Raw genomic sequence first — 17,199 nt, 5'->3', positions numbered from 1 at the left:
TGATGCCCTAATCTCCCCCGGGAGTGAGTTCCACAGGCGGGGGGCCACCACCGAGAAAGCCCTGCTCCTCGTCCCCACCAGCCTCACTTGTTGTTGATTGTCATTGTTATTAATGTTTTATTGCAGAGTTGGCTGAAAGTTGTAACATGGTTTTCTGTGGCACCCCTGTTCTGGTTATGAATCAGGAAATTATCTGAAGGCACAACAACAACTGTGAACAATCTTCTAAGATCCCTTTTATATTCCCATATAAAATCCGGATTATCTGCTTTGAACTGGATTATCTGGCAGTGTAGATTCATATAATCCAGTTCAAAACAGATAATGTGGATTATCTGCTTTGATAATCTGGATTATATGGAAGTGTAGAAGGAGTCTTACACTACATCTATGCTGCAAAATGATTGCAGTTTGACTCCATTTTAGCTGCTATGGCTCAATGCTATTGAACCCTGGGAGTTACAGTTTGGTGAGGCACCAGCACCCTTTGACCAAAATGGCTAAATACCTTGTAAAACAGCAGCTCCCATTTTTCTATATAGCATTGAGCTATGGAACTCCCTGCCTAGGAAAGGCAGAACAACCCTTTCCCTGCAGCAGACCTTTTGATTCAGACAAGCTATTAGAGAAGCAAGTTTTCAAGACAGAGCCGTGTGTGTGTGTGTGTGTGTGGTGTTTTATGTATTTTAAATTGGTCTAATGCTTTTAATTATTCATTTTTAGACAGTACTAGGTTTAGTTCTATCTCAGCCCTTATAGTCTTCGCGTTTTACATAGTATATTGCATTGCTTTTACCACTGTTCACCACTCTCTTTAATATGCACAATGTGGTATACATGGTAAATAACACTATGAAACAAAAATTGAAAAAAAATCTGTTCCTGCTTTGAAAACATCATTTCCTGTTTAATTGTGTGGTACTTAGTTTGAAAGCAATTGTTCTACCCCAGAAACGTTGTTTTTCTGGCTGCCACAAACTGTTGAGCTGCTGAACTTGCTGACTAGAAAGTTGGCAGTTTGAATCCGTGGGAAGGAGCAAGCTCTTGCTGTTAGCCCCAGCTCCTGCCAACCTAGCAATTCACATGCAAATGTGAGAGCAATAGGTACCACCTCAGCGGGAAGGTAAATGGCACTCCATGCAGCCATGCTGGCCACATGACCTAGTAGGTGTGTAAGGACAACACAAGCTCTTTGGCTTAGAAATGGAAATGAGCACCACCCCCCAGAGCGGGAGATGAAGGGGAAATCTTTACTTTTATCTATGTATCTGTGTTTCATCGTTTTGAGGTATTGAATGTTTGCCTTGTGTCTGTATCTGCTGGAATCTGCACTGAGTCCCTTCTGGGATATAGGGTAGAATACAAATAAAGTATTGTTGTTGTTGTGATGTTGAATTGGTTGAGACTCGATGAGATATTCTTTGAAAAACTATAGCAAAATGTGCTTCAGGATGTCCATCTGGTGAGCCATCTATCAGGGGACATCCATACTGTAGAATTGATACAGTTTGACCCCATTTTAATAAACTTTCCCCATGTGCTACATAGTGTAATAAAAGGGTGTGACAATTAAAGTGGGGTCAAACTGCATTAATTCTACAGTATGAATGTCCCCTGATGGATGCCTCACAAGGTGCTTCTACAGTTTGGTGCCCCGTTTGACTGGTATGGTATCCTGGAAGTTGTAGTTTGGCAAGGTCTTGAGCCTTTTCAACCAAAGAGGGCTGGCTCCCAAGATTCCCTAGCCTTGCAAGTTCAGGGAGTGTCAAATTTCATTCATCTCCCTTGCCCAGAGAGGCTGGACTTTCCTTGGAGGAAGGCGAGAGGGAGGAAGGGAGTGTCAGGGTGGGCTGAGCCCAGGGCGGCGCCTCTCTCGCATTGGGAGGAGAGTCAAGGGGGCTGGCCACGACTGGCAGCTGGCTAGGAAAGCGGGGCCAAGGCGAGAGATGGAGGCTTGTCCGGGTTCCTCCTCGGCCAGGACCCCGGAGGGGTGCCCCCTTCAGTCCCGGCGGCTGTGGAGGCTCAGCAACGTGGCCATGGCCCTCTTCTTCGCTCTGGCCGGGGCTGTGCAGGTCGGCGGCGCAAAGAGGAAAGCAAGGGCGCAAGGAGGCTTCGCCTTCTCTCCTTCCTGCCCTCCCAAAGAGAGGGCCAAGGGGCAAAGGTGGCTGGATAGCTGCCTGCTCCTGCTGGCGACTGGGCAAACAAGAAAGAGAATTGCTCCTTTTGCAAACACGCAACAGTTTGCGCCAGGCTGGAATTAGCGGATGCATCTACACCGCAGGGTGAATGCAGATTGACTCTGCTGGAACTGCCCTGGCTCAGTGCTATGGAGTCCTGGGAACTGTGCAGTCAGCCCCCAAGTTACAAACAAGATAGGTTCTGTAGGTTTGTTCTGAAGCTGAATTTATTTGTAAACCAGAACAGGTAATTTTTAAAGTGAAAGCCCAGCCAAATGTATATCTTCTTTAGCTTTGGGTAGCATAGAGAAGGGTTAACACCTCTGTAGTATGTTTTCCTGCCTGTGCCCCTGTTCAGAAGATTTCGCCTCACTTTCTGTCCCTGTGATAATTGGATTTTGACAAATTTGGCTTGTTGTGGAAACAAGGATTGGTGGAAAAGTTTCAACCTTTCCCCCATGAGAATCTGTCACTTCCTGTTATCTGACCCCTGTTCTCAACTATGAGTTGTTTGTAAGTTGGGTGTTTATAACTCAGGGACTTCCTGTAGTGTGGTATGTCACAAGCACTCTTTGGCTAACAGCCTGGTCAAACACCTGGGTGGGCCAAAAGTCACCAAGGCCTCTCCTGTTTCAATAACTTTGTGAAAACATTTGGTGTGGTTTCATTTCTTTTATATATACACTGTACCTGATTCTATGGTACTGTAATTTTTAAAAAAGGAGTTATTTAATATTGAAATCTCCTGGTGATTTTTGGCCCACCTGGTACAACTCCCAGAATTCCATAGGATTGAGCCATGGCAAATAAAGTGGGGTCCAACTGCATCAATGCTACAGTGGAGACCAGGCACGGGCAAACTTTGGCCATCCAGGTGTTTTGGAATACAACTCACAGCCTGGCTGTTAGGAATTGTGAGAATTGCAGTCCAAAGTACATGGAGGGACAAAGTTTGCCCATGCATGGTGTAGATGCACGCTTGAGCTGGGGAAGGGTCAGAACTGGGATTGAGTAGTTGAGGTAAACCCTGCCCTACACTATCCCGTTGCCCAACTCAGGCCCCCGAAGTTTGAGAAAAAGTGAATTTTGCTGTAGATCTCAGGAGTAATGTGCATTGGGTGCATGTTGTAAAGTTAATGCAGTTTGACACTATTTTAACAGCCATGGCTCAATGCTATGGAATCCAGAATCCTGGGAATTAATGGTGACCCCATTAATTTCATCAGGGTTCTTAGGCAATGAGTTGCCACTTTCTTCTTCTGAAATATTGCCCATAGCACCATTCCTTGGTTCGCTTTCCAGTTACTAACTAGGCCCAACCCTACCAAGCTTTCAAGAATCTTGAAGCTGAAAAGTCATGTCTTAATGCTTTATAGATCAATTTTATTCCAGAAACCTCAATGATACGTGCAGCTGTATTTGTTGCCGCAAAAGACTAATACGTTGCCTTTGGCATTGTTGTTGACTGTAGCTTGCATTCAGTGATGCAGGTTGCAATTTATGAAAGTTAAGGAAAATAAAACTAAAATATTTTTAGTGTCCCCAGAGTCTATAGCAGTGGTTCTCAACCTGTGGGTCGCCAAGTGTTTTGGCCAACAGCTCCCAGAAATCCCAGCCAGTTTACCAGCTGATAGGATTTCTGGGAGTTGAAGGCCAAAACATCTGGCGACCCACAGGTTGAGCACCACTGGTGTAGTGACTCAAATACTCAGCTATGATTCTGGAGATCAAGGTTTGAATCCTTTCAGCCATGGAAACCCACCTTGGGCAAGTCACACTCTCTCAGATTCAGAGCAAAGACAGACCCATTCTGAGGAAATCTTGCCAAAAATGATTTATGGCAATCTTAAGTCAACAACAACAGATTTTTTTTCTGAAGGATTTTGTGTTATGCATGATGTGATATCAACTTATGGCAATATTTTGCCTCCTTCGTTTCAGATCAATGACCCTGATCCAGAAATCTGGATAGTAAGTATACATTCAGTGTCTGCTCTAAGTGTTGGAGAACTTAACAATGCAATGATACATGCAGTGGGTAGTTGCATTTCATCGCAAGCCCTTTCACTTGCCCGAAACGTCTTCCAGCGTTTGATCCTCTTTGGGCCTTTGCTAATTAACACTGTGTTCAAACAGGTGATTATATTTATATTATTATTTACTGCTGAGACTATTCTCTAAGAAAGGCAGCATATTTTCAGCTAGTGATAAGTGAATCAACTCAAATTGTAAGCATCTCATCAGGATGGTGATAATATGGGGCATTTTTAGCAAGCCATTCTTACTTTATGCGATCCGGCACCCTTGCATGTGCAAAATCAATCTTCCTGAGGTCTCCATTGCTATGAATTACTGCATCTTCTTGTAAGACTAGTACCCTAGCCTTGGGATTTCACATCAGGTTTCCATGATTACTTCATTATTTTGTAAATCTGGATGGAGCACAATTTTTCTACCTCTATTTTCTACATAGTATATTTATTTTGTTTCCTTTCAGGTTGCCTATTCTGTACCTGCAGCTCTCACACTGGTTGTTGGCCTTAATCCACCAATTGCAGGTATAGTATCAAAATCCCACATTTATTCCCGCTTTCATTCCCTGGCATCATTAGACCATGCATTTCCCTTTCTATTCATACAAATGATCCTAAAATTCAAAAATAAGCTTTTGTACTTGTCGTAATAGCTCATTTTGTCTTTCCCTTGTACCAAAATATTTCATTTTAGCATACAGTAACTCTTTCCCTCCTTACATCCTTTAAAATAAATTAACTATGTAGAATATACTTTTTCTCTACTCATTTATAGCATAAAGTCTTTCTGCATTTCTGAAAGACTTTATCATTATTAGAATCATAGAATCAAAGAGTTAGAAGAGACCTCATGGGCCATCCAGTCCAACCCCCTGCCAAGAAGCAGGAATATTGCATTCAAATCACCCCTGACAGATGGCCTCTGTTTAAAAGCTTCCAAAAAAGGAGCCTCCACAACACTCCAGGGCAGAGAGTTCCACTGCTGAATGGCTCTCACAGTCAGGAAGTTCTTCCTCATGTTCATATTCTGCTGTTCTTTTTTGGGAATGAATTTTACCATACGCTGTCCCAGATTTTTATTCAAGCCAGTTATTTTGAGTCAAAATAGGATTTAGCATACACGATTTCTCTTCTTTCTGCAGCATAATTTCCTAAATGTTAACTGTTTTTGTATTCCATCATTTTAGGCATTTTATATACTTGCCTAATGTATCTATCCTCTAATTCTGTGTGTTCCATTGTACTTTTTACCTATCATTCTCTTTGTTGTTTGAAGAAACTTTGCAAGAAAAATGAGCTGAATGTGTATATTTTATTATAATGTATACCAATGATTCCCCAATTTCTCCAGATAACGTTGTGTGGAGGACTCTTTCAGACCTACATACAGCAGCCTGCATTGTGGGATCTGCCATCTTAGGGTGGTCTTTGGTTGCTAATGCTCAAAAGAACATTTTGCATGAGGAGGAAGGCAGGTAAGTACTGAAATATTTTCCCCTCTACTACTTCTGAGTTACCAAACTTTTATGGTAATGCATTGCAATGGTTTTCAGTTCATTGGAGCTATATTCTTATGACACTCTGAAGGAGGCATGGCTCTCTAGGTGTATAGCCAGTAAGCTGGCTGGGATTTCTCAGAGTTGAAGTCCAAAACACATGGAGGGCCCAGGTTTGCCCATGCCTGCTCCAAGGGGAGGTCTAAAGAATCAGAAACTGAAAAGTAGACAAATATGCCCACAGGCATAAATCCTACAACATAAACCTTTCAAATTACTTTGAAAAAATGCTGTAGAGAAATATGGCTGGTGTATCAGGGCATGTCATGGCAATAAGATCTTAGTGGATATCTTTTGTATTCTCCTACAATCTGACCTCATTGTGGCTACATACAGAGCATTGGAAATGGCACTGCAGAACCATTATTGCTAATGGCACATAGGTTTCTCTTCCTCATCATCATCATTTGGTCAAATAATTTTGTATGTGCTTCCATGGAACTTGATGTGGTATTCTGGAAAAACTGAAACAAGATACCAGGATGTAATCATTGCTGCTTCCATACATGTGTATGCTTTGGTGTGATAGCAATTGGAACCTATTGGGTAGTGCCTATGACAAGAAAAATACACCAATCTCCTGAAATCTTGACTTCTCTAATCTATTAGTGACCCTGTGAAAAGGAAGGCAACTCCACATTTTAAAACTGTTACAAACAGTTATTGCTTCCCTCTCCTACTGCAATATTCCCCTCTCCATATTTCCATTAGGTTGGTTATTGATCTGCTAATGTAGCTCAACCTACCAGACTGTCCTTGATTCATTCCAGAAAAATGATTATTTGGTACTCTTTGTCACAAATTTATTTCTTCTTGCCGAGTTCTCCTGAATCTGATTTATTTTATAGATACACACTTCTATAACTCATAGTTTTATTTGTTTAATAACAGGGAGTTAATGGGTCTGATGATTGTTACAGTCTGGATGAGCCTTTGCCGTAACTCAGCCAAGTGAGTCCTTTATTTCAGCTCTGTAGTTTTGATGTATGGAAACATATGCTTATGCTGACAAGATGTATTGCAGCCTTCTCTCTTAAAATGACTGGTTTTAAAAGATCTTGTTATAAATCAGGGGCTTTAGAGTGCTCTTTTTAAATGTAGAAAAGCAAGTTACATTTTTGCTCTGCAACAAATTCTATACAGGTAGAGGGAAAAAACATCACTGATACAAAAGTACAGAATTAAGAGCCAGTAATAGCTTTCCATTTTATATGCCAGTGTATGAAATTGCTACTGTAGGTTGTTATGTGCCTTCAAGTTGACTCTGATTTACAGAAAAATGATTAATGGGGTGGGGATTGGCAAGATCTATTCAGAAGTTTGCCACAGCTTTTCTCTAAGGCTGGGAGAGTCTATCGTGCTCATCATCAAGCAATGGGTTATTGTGGTTGAGCAACAATTAAACCCTGCTCCCCTCTACCCTATGAGTCCTTTTCCCATACACCAACAACTACCTCATACATATCAGTATAACATGTGTATGATAATGCATGTTATAGTGATAATCATACAGGATGCTCAGGTCTCATTATATACAATGGTGTGATAAAACAATGTCATTACTGTATTTTGTTATATGTATTTTAATAGTGTTGTGTTTTATCTGTTTTAACCATGTTGTACCTCTCCTCGAGCCAGAGAGAGAGGCAGGTAACAAATACACATTATTATTATTATTATTATTATTATTATTATTATTATTAAAATGGCAAAAATCAAGGTTTGCTTTGAGGGAGAAGAGGGGGGATATTTTCAATCCATGGATGTTTGAATGCATGGCTGCAGAATCCTTTCATAAGGAGAGTTGAATATATATGTGAATTCCTTTGACTGTTCTTCTCATATAGTGGTTGAATGGCTTTCTGCACTTTTGCTAAATAGGATATTTTACAATTTCTGTATTCTAAAACAAGAATTTTAAGAGCAGATTTGATAGAATGATAACATTTTTTGGAGGTTCAGTCTGGCACAAATTGCTACTTTCTTCGACATACTTTTTCGCTCTTCTTGATTTTGCTTTTGAATTATATCTAGGCAGTGTAAAAATGTAATTTAAACAAATTCAGATTTAGAGTTCATGTACCTTAACAGAATCTGATTTCCAGTAAAACCTCTGTCTTTTGGTTCTTTTTAGGAAGTCTTTCGGTGGGATACGTTTGGTCATTGCAATTTTTCTCTCCCTTTTCCCATTTGCAATGTGGCTCTACACTTACTTGAATGCAGAAATGCGAGAATCCTGGCCATCTCACTGCAAAACAGCTATTTGATATTGTGGAAAAGAACCATTACCCCTTTCTCTAGAGTTTCTTCTTCAGTGATCCCAAATCAGTAGGAACCACCATTGTGACCAAGATCAGTTAATGGTATCAGAGTCCAGTAATCTGGAGACAGAAAAATTCCAGGAAGTAAAATTACTGTGTTAAAATGATACAGATCAGGGTTGTGTTACCTGCATCCCCTTGATAATGTGCAAGAGGCTGGACTGAGTGAAAACTGGAGTGCTGAGGAAATAACATGAGGCCAGAGATGGCCTGAACCTCCTGATGAAGCCAGTCGAACTAAACATGGACAACAAGCAGCCTTAATGGAACAAGCACAACTATTACAACCACTTTGTTTACAGAATGTACAAAAAACTGTTAATTTGTAAATATGTCTCTGAGTAGTTTGTTGGTGTAAATTCTCTTCAACCCAGAAGCTATACTCCCCAGTGTGTTTGTCTACATTGCAGTGTGCTGGTGATTAAAAAACAGTTCTTAGGATTTTACAGAAAGTCAAGCTGAACTTTTGCCTAATAAATGAGCATCTGAACCAATGCACTCCAGAGATATTTTGATACAGTGCTTATTCTGCTCTTCAATGTCGTTCTTCTCAGTTAAGAAATGTTCATCCCCTTATTGGACACACACGGGTCTTATTTTAATGGAATGAGTCTTGTAAGGCCAAGGTGGGCAGCGGTCACACTTGGCAGAATGTACTTATTTTTCTTAGAACCCAAACATCTACCAGTCAGAAGGAACACAAAATAATGGGAGGGTAGAGGACAGAAATAAAAAGAATTGAGGACTAGAGTGTCTCTGAGCACATTCTCAGCCCAGGAATTATTTTTTAAAAATCAAAACTGTGTTTAGAGACACTTCTGGTTCTTTTTGCTATTCTTTGATTTGGCCCTCTAGCATTAATTGGGAAGGGGGGGGGGGGGAAGGGGAGAGATAGAAATCCATGCCAATCTACTATACACTTTGCAAGATCTGTTAGTAAATTCCCCCAATTACAGGTTTTCTGATTTCTATATTAAGTATCAAATATTTTTGAATTCTAATTTTCATGTCTTGATATGGGTGAAATTTGGAACCTACATACTGACAAATATAATTCCAGGTTCCAGGAATGTTACAATATGAAAAGGGCAACAAGTGTATAGAAGCTTGGGGATGGGGAGAGAATATAACATTTCTCCTGAACTAGCCAGCCAGTTGCCATCTCCAGGAGTGGAAGTATGACTGGTATGAATCACATTTTATCCTTAAAGTAAGATTATTACACAGAGATAAATACACAATTATTCACCTTCTTGCTAGAGGATTTTCATTTCTGGTTTTCTGGTGTAAATTTATTTGTTTAATTTCCCAATTGTCATGTCATTGAACAGTGTTGACATTTAGTTTGATTATCAAGATTTGAAATTGAATGTACAGCTAGAACACAAAATGCAATGAGCTTTAGGAACAGTAAGCAGGACATTCAGTTGTACTAGAGACTAGTGGTATTTATTTAAAGATCCATGTGCTTTATATAAAGGAGATGTTTTCTCAAATCATCATATATCAAAATATTTTAGAAATCAATATTTAAAAATGTTTTCAAGTAAAAGCAGTAAAGTCATTCCTATTACAGACAAATAAAAGAATCTTATGGTTTAAAACTGAGAACTGCAATGACGACTTTTGTAAAGCATCTCTCGATCTGGCATACTTCCATTACCTTTTAATACCATTCTGTCATGATAGACATATATAGTTCCAAAAGCATTGCTTTCTGGAGGAGTTGCTATGATCCCTGTAAGCGTAAGATGATGGACTCCATGAGAGTCTAAATAGTAAGCATCATCATGGAGGTGGCCAGCAAGAAAACATATCACAGAGTGATGCGAGTGGATGGTGGAAAGGGCCTCTTTATAGTTCCAAGCAAGGCAGACTCTGCTTGTAGCGTGTGGGTGAATAGGGATATGCCCTGGGAGAAAAGAAAAAAAATTCAGACATCACACCATTTTGTGCATTCTACAGTTGCATAAAGTTCTGCAGAATTTGGTAGAAAAACTGTTGTGTGCCTTCAAGTTGTTTCCAATTTATGGCAATGCTATCACCAGGTTTTCTGGGGCTGAGTATATGTTTGAACTATATTGATATAGAGTAAGATAGAGAAAAATGTGGTAAGATGTTACTGAACTGCAAGGACTATGAGCCCTAGTTAGCATACTAATAGTAAGGAATCATAAGAGTTGAAATCCCGCAACATCTGTGAGGCTACACTTGGCTCATCTTTTAATTTTTTTTACAAAGTGAACCCAGTTGAAACAAAGTGAGCATAAGCTGGAAAGTTGGAAGAAAAGTACTTGATTCAAATTTTAGATTATTTACATATTTCTCTGATTTGGAATAGGAATTTGCATATTGATGCAGAATATTGACACCCTATAGTTTTGTACTTTCCAGTCCCAAAAACTCCAGCCAGCAAAATAGTGGTACAAGACCTAGAATTGCAATCCAAAATGCATGGAGCTAAAGGTTCCCCAGCCTTTCTTTGTCAGGGAAGTTGTAAAGGTACTGAAATATTGAATATTAAACATTTGCATTACAGATCCTTAGGAAATTGATTTTAAGTCATGGTATTTGAATTAGAGTGTCTTCATTTATATTATTTGTTCTTTGCTATATGTATTAATAGAAAGTGAAAGGTTTTTGTCCATAAACCTGCTCTATCCAGACAGAGCAGTTCAGCTGCTGAAGAAGAGTGGGAGGCAAGAAAGGAGTAGGGTTTCTCCCAATCCTTCCTATCCACTCTCTACCTCTCTTTCAAGCTCAAGAGCTGGCAGAGATTTACTTTTGGTTTGGGGCAGGGGAATGCTGGAGGATCTCATTCGCCCAAGCCTTCTGCTGACTGCAGTGCCCATCAGCATAGCTAATGACGAGGAATGCTGGAATTTATATGTCTGCAAATCTGGCGGGCTATGCTTTTCTCAACTCAAAAGTGTTATTTTTAGCCTGTACTAACAGCAGAGCTCTAGTGGTGAGGCAAGGATGAAGGGGATTGGGCAGGGACAGGCTCTATCTATGCTGTAGAATTAATGCAGTTTGACACCACTTTAGCTGCCATGGTTCAATGCTATGGAGTCCTGGCAGATGTAGTTTTGTAAGGTCTCTAGCCATTTCTGCCAGAGTGCAAACTACAATTTTCAGAATTCCATAGCATTTAGCCATGGCAGTTAAAGCAGGGACAAGTTGGTTAAATCAATACCTTAGTTGTTCCCAACCTGTGGTCCTTCATTTGTTTTGGTCTTCAAGAAATCCCAGCCAGTTTACCAGCAGTTGGAATTGTGGGAGCTGAAGTCCAAAACACCGGGAGGACCAGAGGTTGGGAACCACTGCTGTAGATGCAACCAGGGATACTTGGCACTTCAAGAGCTGACTTTTTTCTGTCCTTGTAAAGCTAAGAGCCAACCCAGCTGAGGCTTGCTGGCACGTCTTACCTGGGACTATCAAACTGCAATGCTGTATTGTGTGTACAAGTGCCTTCATGTCACCTGTTGGCTTACACTGATGCATGAATTTCATAGAGTTTTCATAGGTAAGGAACATTCAGATGTGGTTTGCCACAATATGATTATGCTAGTGTATCCATATAACATTATTAATTTATTCTTTTTCTAGACATTTAGACAGTTTTTTTTTTCTATTATCCTATCTTCCTGTTTTTCTCCTTTGGGAAAATAGATCAAACGCACTGTAGAGCTTGAGGTTTTATTTCAAAAAATTATTTGAGCTTCTCATTAATAAGGCCAGAGGCAATGTGCAACAAACACAAACATTTAAAACATTAATTGTAACAATGCGAATTACTAAAACTTACCCATGATCACAACTCTTTCCTGATTTTTATCAGCGTATGTAAGAATTTCATCAAGCCAGTGCAGCTGGTCTTGACTGAATCCTCCGTTGAATTGTACAAACTGACATTCATCAAGGTCTGTAATGAAAAGAAAACTAACAAGCTATTTATGCTTCACTTTCAGCTGTGTATTTTTAGGAATTTTAGCTCCCACCTCCACTGCTTATGGAAATGTATAGCTTTAAAATAAAATAAAAACAATTGAAAGCCAACAAAGGAGAAGGAACCAGTCCAACTTTTTAAAGATAAAAATAGAAAATTTCAGCGCTGTACCCAGACCACAAGCTCAGGCATTAAGTGCCCTTAAAACAGCAAAAACTACTAGGGTTTCTTTGGTGGAAAGAAAAAAGACACTGTACCAGAATCATGCTGATGCCTCCTTATGCAGGGATGCATGGCTTTGCTGATCCTGCCATTCGAATATAGTGCTCTGCCAAGGTGCCTATAAAGCTCTCTGGCCATCTCTGTTGCCAGTCACCTCTAGCAATATTTCTGTATGGAAACAATTCAGTTTCACAGCAGGTGGCAGAGGAGTGCCTCTACATGCCAGGCACTTAATGCTTGCCAGTGTCGTCATGGGACGGAAGCACAACTCTTTCTGGGTTCGCATGACTCTTACCATCAGATCCCGAACCCAGCTGCTCTGACTGCTCACCAACATGCCCTGGGCCTTTTTAAAAATCTATTGTTCTTTTAAGGAAGGAAAGCAAAAGAGACCACTGCCTCAGGATGGGCCACTCCTTTCATCTATTGCCAAAAACTGACCTGTAGGAGCAATTTTTATGACTGATGTAACACTATATAAAATTGAATCTTGTGCTGTCTTAATGTAAATTTATATTGGGTTGCTGTGAGTTTTCCGGGCTTTATAGCCATATTCCAGGAGCATGTCCCTACAGCCCAGAAAACTCACAGCAACCCAGTGATTCCGGCCATGAAAGCCCTCAACAACATAGATTTATATTATTTGTAACTTACCTTGGAAGAATTCTAATATCCTGAAACCCTGCTGCAAATATAGTAATAAATAACATAAAGCCACCGTTCTGTCTTAGCAAACCAGTTAACTCTCATTTCTCTAAATCTGGAATGGGTTAAAGAGAGCCGAAGAGGACACTTGTGACCCTTGGTCAGCACAATACTTTACCTAGTGGACTATTCAGATTCTTGTTTTTATTTTTCTGTTGCAGTAGACGGAGAGACTCTTGATACTTTTTGCTGGATGTGCCCCTCCCCAAAGTACTTAGATCATAGGCATCAAGAAGGACAAATCGAAATTTAGACATTGGGCAGAACTGATAAGCATAGCAGAATTCTGAAGCAGCATCTTCAGTGGGGCTTTGATGAGTGACTAAATGGCTAAGTAAAGTTTTGTCTTCTAAATACTTGGTATTCAGTGCTGATTGGACCAGATAATCTCTGCTAAAGTTGTAGAGTTCATGGTTGCCCCATATGTGATGCACTGGGGCCTTGAGCTTCTGAAATTCCTTCATGACTGTTTTCAGTGCTCTCTTTGACATCTTGTGTTGGGCATTGAAGCCATCAATGATGTCCCCAAGCTGCAGTGCAAACTGGATCTGTCTTCCATTCCACTCTTCTATTGCCTTCTGGAGATGACACAGGCTGTGCCTATAATATCTCTTCTGGATTCCGAGGAAATCATAGCCATCCTCTAGATCAGCATATTGAATGTCTGCTATGACTCCAAAGGAGAAGAGAGCTTCATCCATAGGTGTCGACACCCTCCCAAAATCTAACACAAAAAGGAAGAAAGCTTTGTTTCAAACCTTATGAGAAGTGTATAATAAGGGTTAACCATACTTAGTGATATATCAGATATTCTGTAGGTGTATAGAGCATAATTAATATGGCTTCGGACAAACTATTCTGCTCTTAGGCCAACAGAATAATAATTATTATAATTTTCTTACCCGCCTCTCCTCACAGCTCTAGGTGGGTTACAACATTGCTAAAATACATAATCAAAACATATAATCATTTAAAAAAACATTCCATAGAATACACATATTAAAACATATTCCATAAAATACATATTAAAATACACAAAGCAAAAGTTAGACAGAGTGGAAGTTTAAGATTTTTCTTAAGACTATCTGAGTAGGCCTGCCAGAAGAGATAGGTCTTCACTTCATGCATTGACAGTGGTGGACTAAGCTCTTTTATATATCCATACACTCCGTGACTCTGAGATGCATATAGCTATTTGACATATAGGCACTGTAGTGTGTGTCCTCATGGGTTTTCTGAATAGAAAAGAAACATCTTTTTCATTGTTAACTTTACTGGGAAGACAGTATGCAACAGTCTGATAGATATCTACTCAGGTGAAAGCCACAATGGTTTCAGTGGTCTTATCTCCCTTATCAACATATATACAGAAATTATATGCAGATGTTTGGTTCCAGGACACAGACACATATTGTCAGTGGATACCAAATTCCATGGGTGTGCAAGTCCCATTATATACAGTAAAATGGCATGCTGCCTGATATAAAATAGTGAACAACTCAAATGGCGAGAGCCTTGGGATCTGTGAAATGGCAGGAGTCTATAGCAGGCATGGGCAAACTTCAGCCCACTGGGTATTTTGGACTGCAACTCCCACGATTCATAACAGGCCATCGGCTGTTAGGAATTCTGGGAGTTGAACTCCAAAACACCAGGAGGGCCAAAGTTTGCCCATGCTTGGGCTACAGCATGGTAGCCCACCTATCAACAGTCAGCAAAATTGAGCTTCGCTTTTTTGCTTTTTGGAATGCCCCCCCCCCCCCCCATGTTTTTTAGCTCTGGTTAGTTGAATCCTTAGCTGCAAAACCTGTAGATAAGGAAGGCTGCCTGGCCCCATCTAAAGGTAAAGGTTTCCCCTTGACATCAAGTCTAGTTGTGTCTGATTCTGGGGGGTGGTGCTCAACTCTATTTCTATGGCAAAGAGACGGTGTTGTCCGTAGATGCCTCCAAGGTCACGTGACCGGCATGACTGCATGGAGCATCGTTACCTTCCTGTCAAAGTGGTACCTAATGATCTACTTACATTTGCATGTTTTCGAACTGCTAGGTTGGCAGAAGCTAAGGCTAACAGTGGGAGCTTATCCTGCTCTCCGGATTTAAAAGTTCAGCAGCTCAGTGGTTTAACCTTCTGCGCCACCAGTGGCCTCATTGACACTGCTATATAAAAAACAGATTGTCTAATTTGAACATATCACCTGAATCTGACCAGGACTCCAGGCTTGCCCTCCAAGCTGCTGTTGTGTGCCTTCCTGAATGATCTCTTCAATCCTCGGGGGAGGCCCTCCTCTCCCTCTTTTTACAATACTGCACAATCTCTTCGATCCTTGGGGGGGGGGGGGGGGCTCATCTCGCTCCTGCCTCCATCACAAGTGCGACTTTTGGGGATGAGGGAGAGAGCCTTCTCTGTGGTGGGCCCTCAGCTTTGGAACTTGCTACCTAGTGAGATTAGGTAAGTCCCCACCCTGGCAGCCTTTAAGAAAGACCTAAAAACTTGGCTCTTTGATGCGTGCTTTTGACGAGTGAACACATATCCCCATATCATGTCCGTCCCAACTATAGTTCTGCCTCATGACGCACTTTCCCTTGTCTTTAATGAAGGCCCGATCCCATTGTTGGCCCCTTCTGAGCTCCCCCACAGACACATACTTCTACATTAATTTATCTCACCCAGAGTTTTATCAATCCTATTCTGTGCATCTGGCCCACCCACCATGCTTTTATTTTATTTCTTCATCACGTTATTTTGCATCTGTTTTTCATTTTCTGATATTATATGCATTTTATTTTGATGTTATTTGCTGTTTGTTTGTATTTTATTTTATTTTGTTGTACTTTAGCCTCACGTTAGCCACCCCGAGTCCCCTTTGGGGAGATGGCGGTGGGGTATAAATAAAGTTTATATATTCCAGTAGGACGTCTCGTTGCCATGGGAGTTGTAGTTTGGGGATACACCAGCCCTCTCTGGCGGGAAAGCGACAACAACCCCAGGACCCCACTGCATTAGACCATGGAAGGGAAAGTGACGTCAAACTGCATGAATTCTAAGTCTCCCTCTCTGCATAGTAAAAGAAATTGTATCCCCCATAGTCGCCTATGGATGTGAGAGCTGGACCATAGGGAAGGCTGAGCGAAGGAAGATAGATGCTTTTGAGCTGTGGTGCTGGAGGAAAATTCTGAGAGTGCCTTGGACCACCAGAAGATCCAACCAGTCCATACTTCAGGAAATAAAGCCCAGCTGCTCATTGAAGGGAAGGCTAGTAGAGGCAAAGATGAAGTGCTTTGGCCACATCAAGAGAAGACGGGAAAGCTTATAGAAGACAGTTATGCTGGGGAAAATGGAAGGAAAAAGGGAAAGGGGCCGACCAAGGGCAAGATGGATGGATGGTATCCTTGAAGTGACAGGCTTGACTCTGAAGGAGCTGGGGTGGCCACGGCCAACAGGGAGCTCTGTCGTGGGCTGGTCCATGAGATCACGAAGAGTCGGGAGCGACTGAATGAATGAATTCTGAGAGTGCCTTGGACTGCGAGAAGATCCAACCAGTCCATCCTCCAGGAAATAAAGCCCAACTGCTCATTGGAGGGAAGGATAGTAGAGGCCAAGATGAAGTACTTTGGTCACATTATGAGGAGACGGGAAAGCTTAGAAAAGACAATGATGTTGTGGAAAATGGAAGGGAAAAGGGAAAGGGAAAGGTGGATGGATGGCATCCTTGAAGTGACAGGCTTCACTCTGAAGGAGCTGGGGGTGGACACGGCTGACAGGGAGCTCTGGCGTGGGCTGGTCCATGAGGTCACGAAGAGTCGGGAGCGACTGAACGAATGAACAATGACAACCAAACAAGTGGCCCCTCTCCTTCGGCCTGGCACACCCCCTCCCCAGACTCCAAGCAGCTTAGGCCTTCCAGGATGCCTCCGACTGCGGCTGGGGGAGGAATGTGACCTCTGTCTTTGGCTCCCCTTCCTTCCCTTGGCTTTAGCGACACAGGGCGATATCTTGCCCCTGTCCTGGCCGTGCCTGCATACAACGCGGTTCCAAACGGGGTGGCTTCCTAGCCTCCAACTTACCGGAGCAAATAGGGGCTCAGAACGTCCCCGCGGCGCTGTGGCCTCATCTGTGCTCTGAGCGGGTAGGCGCCGCTCTAGCCGCTCTAAAGTGCACACCATAGAGAGACCGGCGTTCCGAGGGAGGGAACCAAAAAGCCAGGCCGGCGCGCGCATGCCAGGTTTCCCCCGGAA

At 41.7% G+C, this 17,199-nt stretch overlaps 2 protein-coding genes across 2 annotated transcripts; one reads left to right on the top strand and one right to left on the bottom strand.

The window, feature by feature from the left end:
* Window positions 1-1,859: 1,859 nt before the first annotated feature.
* TMEM220 (transmembrane protein 220) lies at window positions 1,860-8,581 on the top strand. Its single transcript, XM_060764539.2, has 6 exons — window positions 1,860-2,072; window positions 4,119-4,148; window positions 4,675-4,735; window positions 5,562-5,685; window positions 6,658-6,717; window positions 7,901-8,581. The coding sequence occupies exons 1-6, from the start codon at window positions 1,947-1,949 to the stop codon at window positions 8,031-8,033; spliced, it is 534 nt and encodes a 177-aa protein (XP_060620522.2). The 5' UTR covers window positions 1,860-1,946; the 3' UTR covers window positions 8,034-8,581.
* A 933-nt stretch (window positions 8,582-9,514) lies between these two features.
* Window positions 9,515-17,189, bottom strand: ADPRM (ADP-ribose/CDP-alcohol diphosphatase, manganese dependent). Its single transcript, XM_060764538.2, has 4 exons — window positions 17,029-17,189; window positions 13,082-13,687; window positions 11,896-12,012; window positions 9,515-9,999 (listed from the first exon to the last, which is right to left on the bottom strand). The coding sequence occupies exons 2-4, from the start codon at window positions 13,662-13,664 to the stop codon at window positions 9,686-9,688; spliced, it is 1,014 nt and encodes a 337-aa protein (XP_060620521.2). The 5' UTR covers window positions 13,665-13,687; window positions 17,029-17,189; the 3' UTR covers window positions 9,515-9,685.
* Between the last annotated feature and the right edge of the window lie 10 nt (window positions 17,190-17,199).

This window comes from Anolis sagrei, chromosome 2 (assembly GCF_037176765.1).
Source record: "Anolis sagrei isolate rAnoSag1 chromosome 2, rAnoSag1.mat, whole genome shotgun sequence".
NCBI classification, from domain to species: domain Eukaryota; kingdom Metazoa; phylum Chordata; class Lepidosauria; order Squamata; family Dactyloidae; genus Anolis; species Anolis sagrei.
The sequence above is the reverse complement of the archived record's forward strand: the minus strand, read 5'-3'. Positions and strand labels throughout refer to the sequence as shown.

What these genes read in the sequence shown, in the direction of transcription:
- ADPRM (XM_060764538.2), bottom strand. Translation starts at nt 13,664, where the DNA reads ATGGATGAAGCTCTCTTCTCCTTTGGAGTCATAGCAGACATTCAATAT. An exon ending in GAATCTGAATAGTCCACTAG is followed by an intron (nt 12,013 to 13,081) that starts GTAAAGTATTGT and finishes TTTTCATTACAG; the next exon opens with ACCTTGATGAATGTCAGTTT. An exon ending in GGAAAGAGTTGTGATCATGG is followed by an intron (nt 10,000 to 11,895) that starts GTAAGTTTTAGT and finishes CTTTTCTCCCAG; the next exon opens with GGCATATCCCTATTCACCCA.
- TMEM220 (XM_060764539.2), top strand. Translation starts at nt 1,947, where the DNA reads ATGGAGGCTTGTCCGGGTTCCTCCTCGGCCAGGACCCCGGAGGGGTGC. An exon ending in CTGATCCAGAAATCTGGATA is followed by an intron (nt 4,149 to 4,674) that starts GTAAGTATACAT and finishes GTTTCCTTTCAG; the next exon opens with GTTGCCTATTCTGTACCTGC. An exon ending in CCTTAATCCACCAATTGCAG is followed by an intron (nt 4,736 to 5,561) that starts GTATAGTATCAA and finishes CAATTTCTCCAG; the next exon opens with ATAACGTTGTGTGGAGGACT.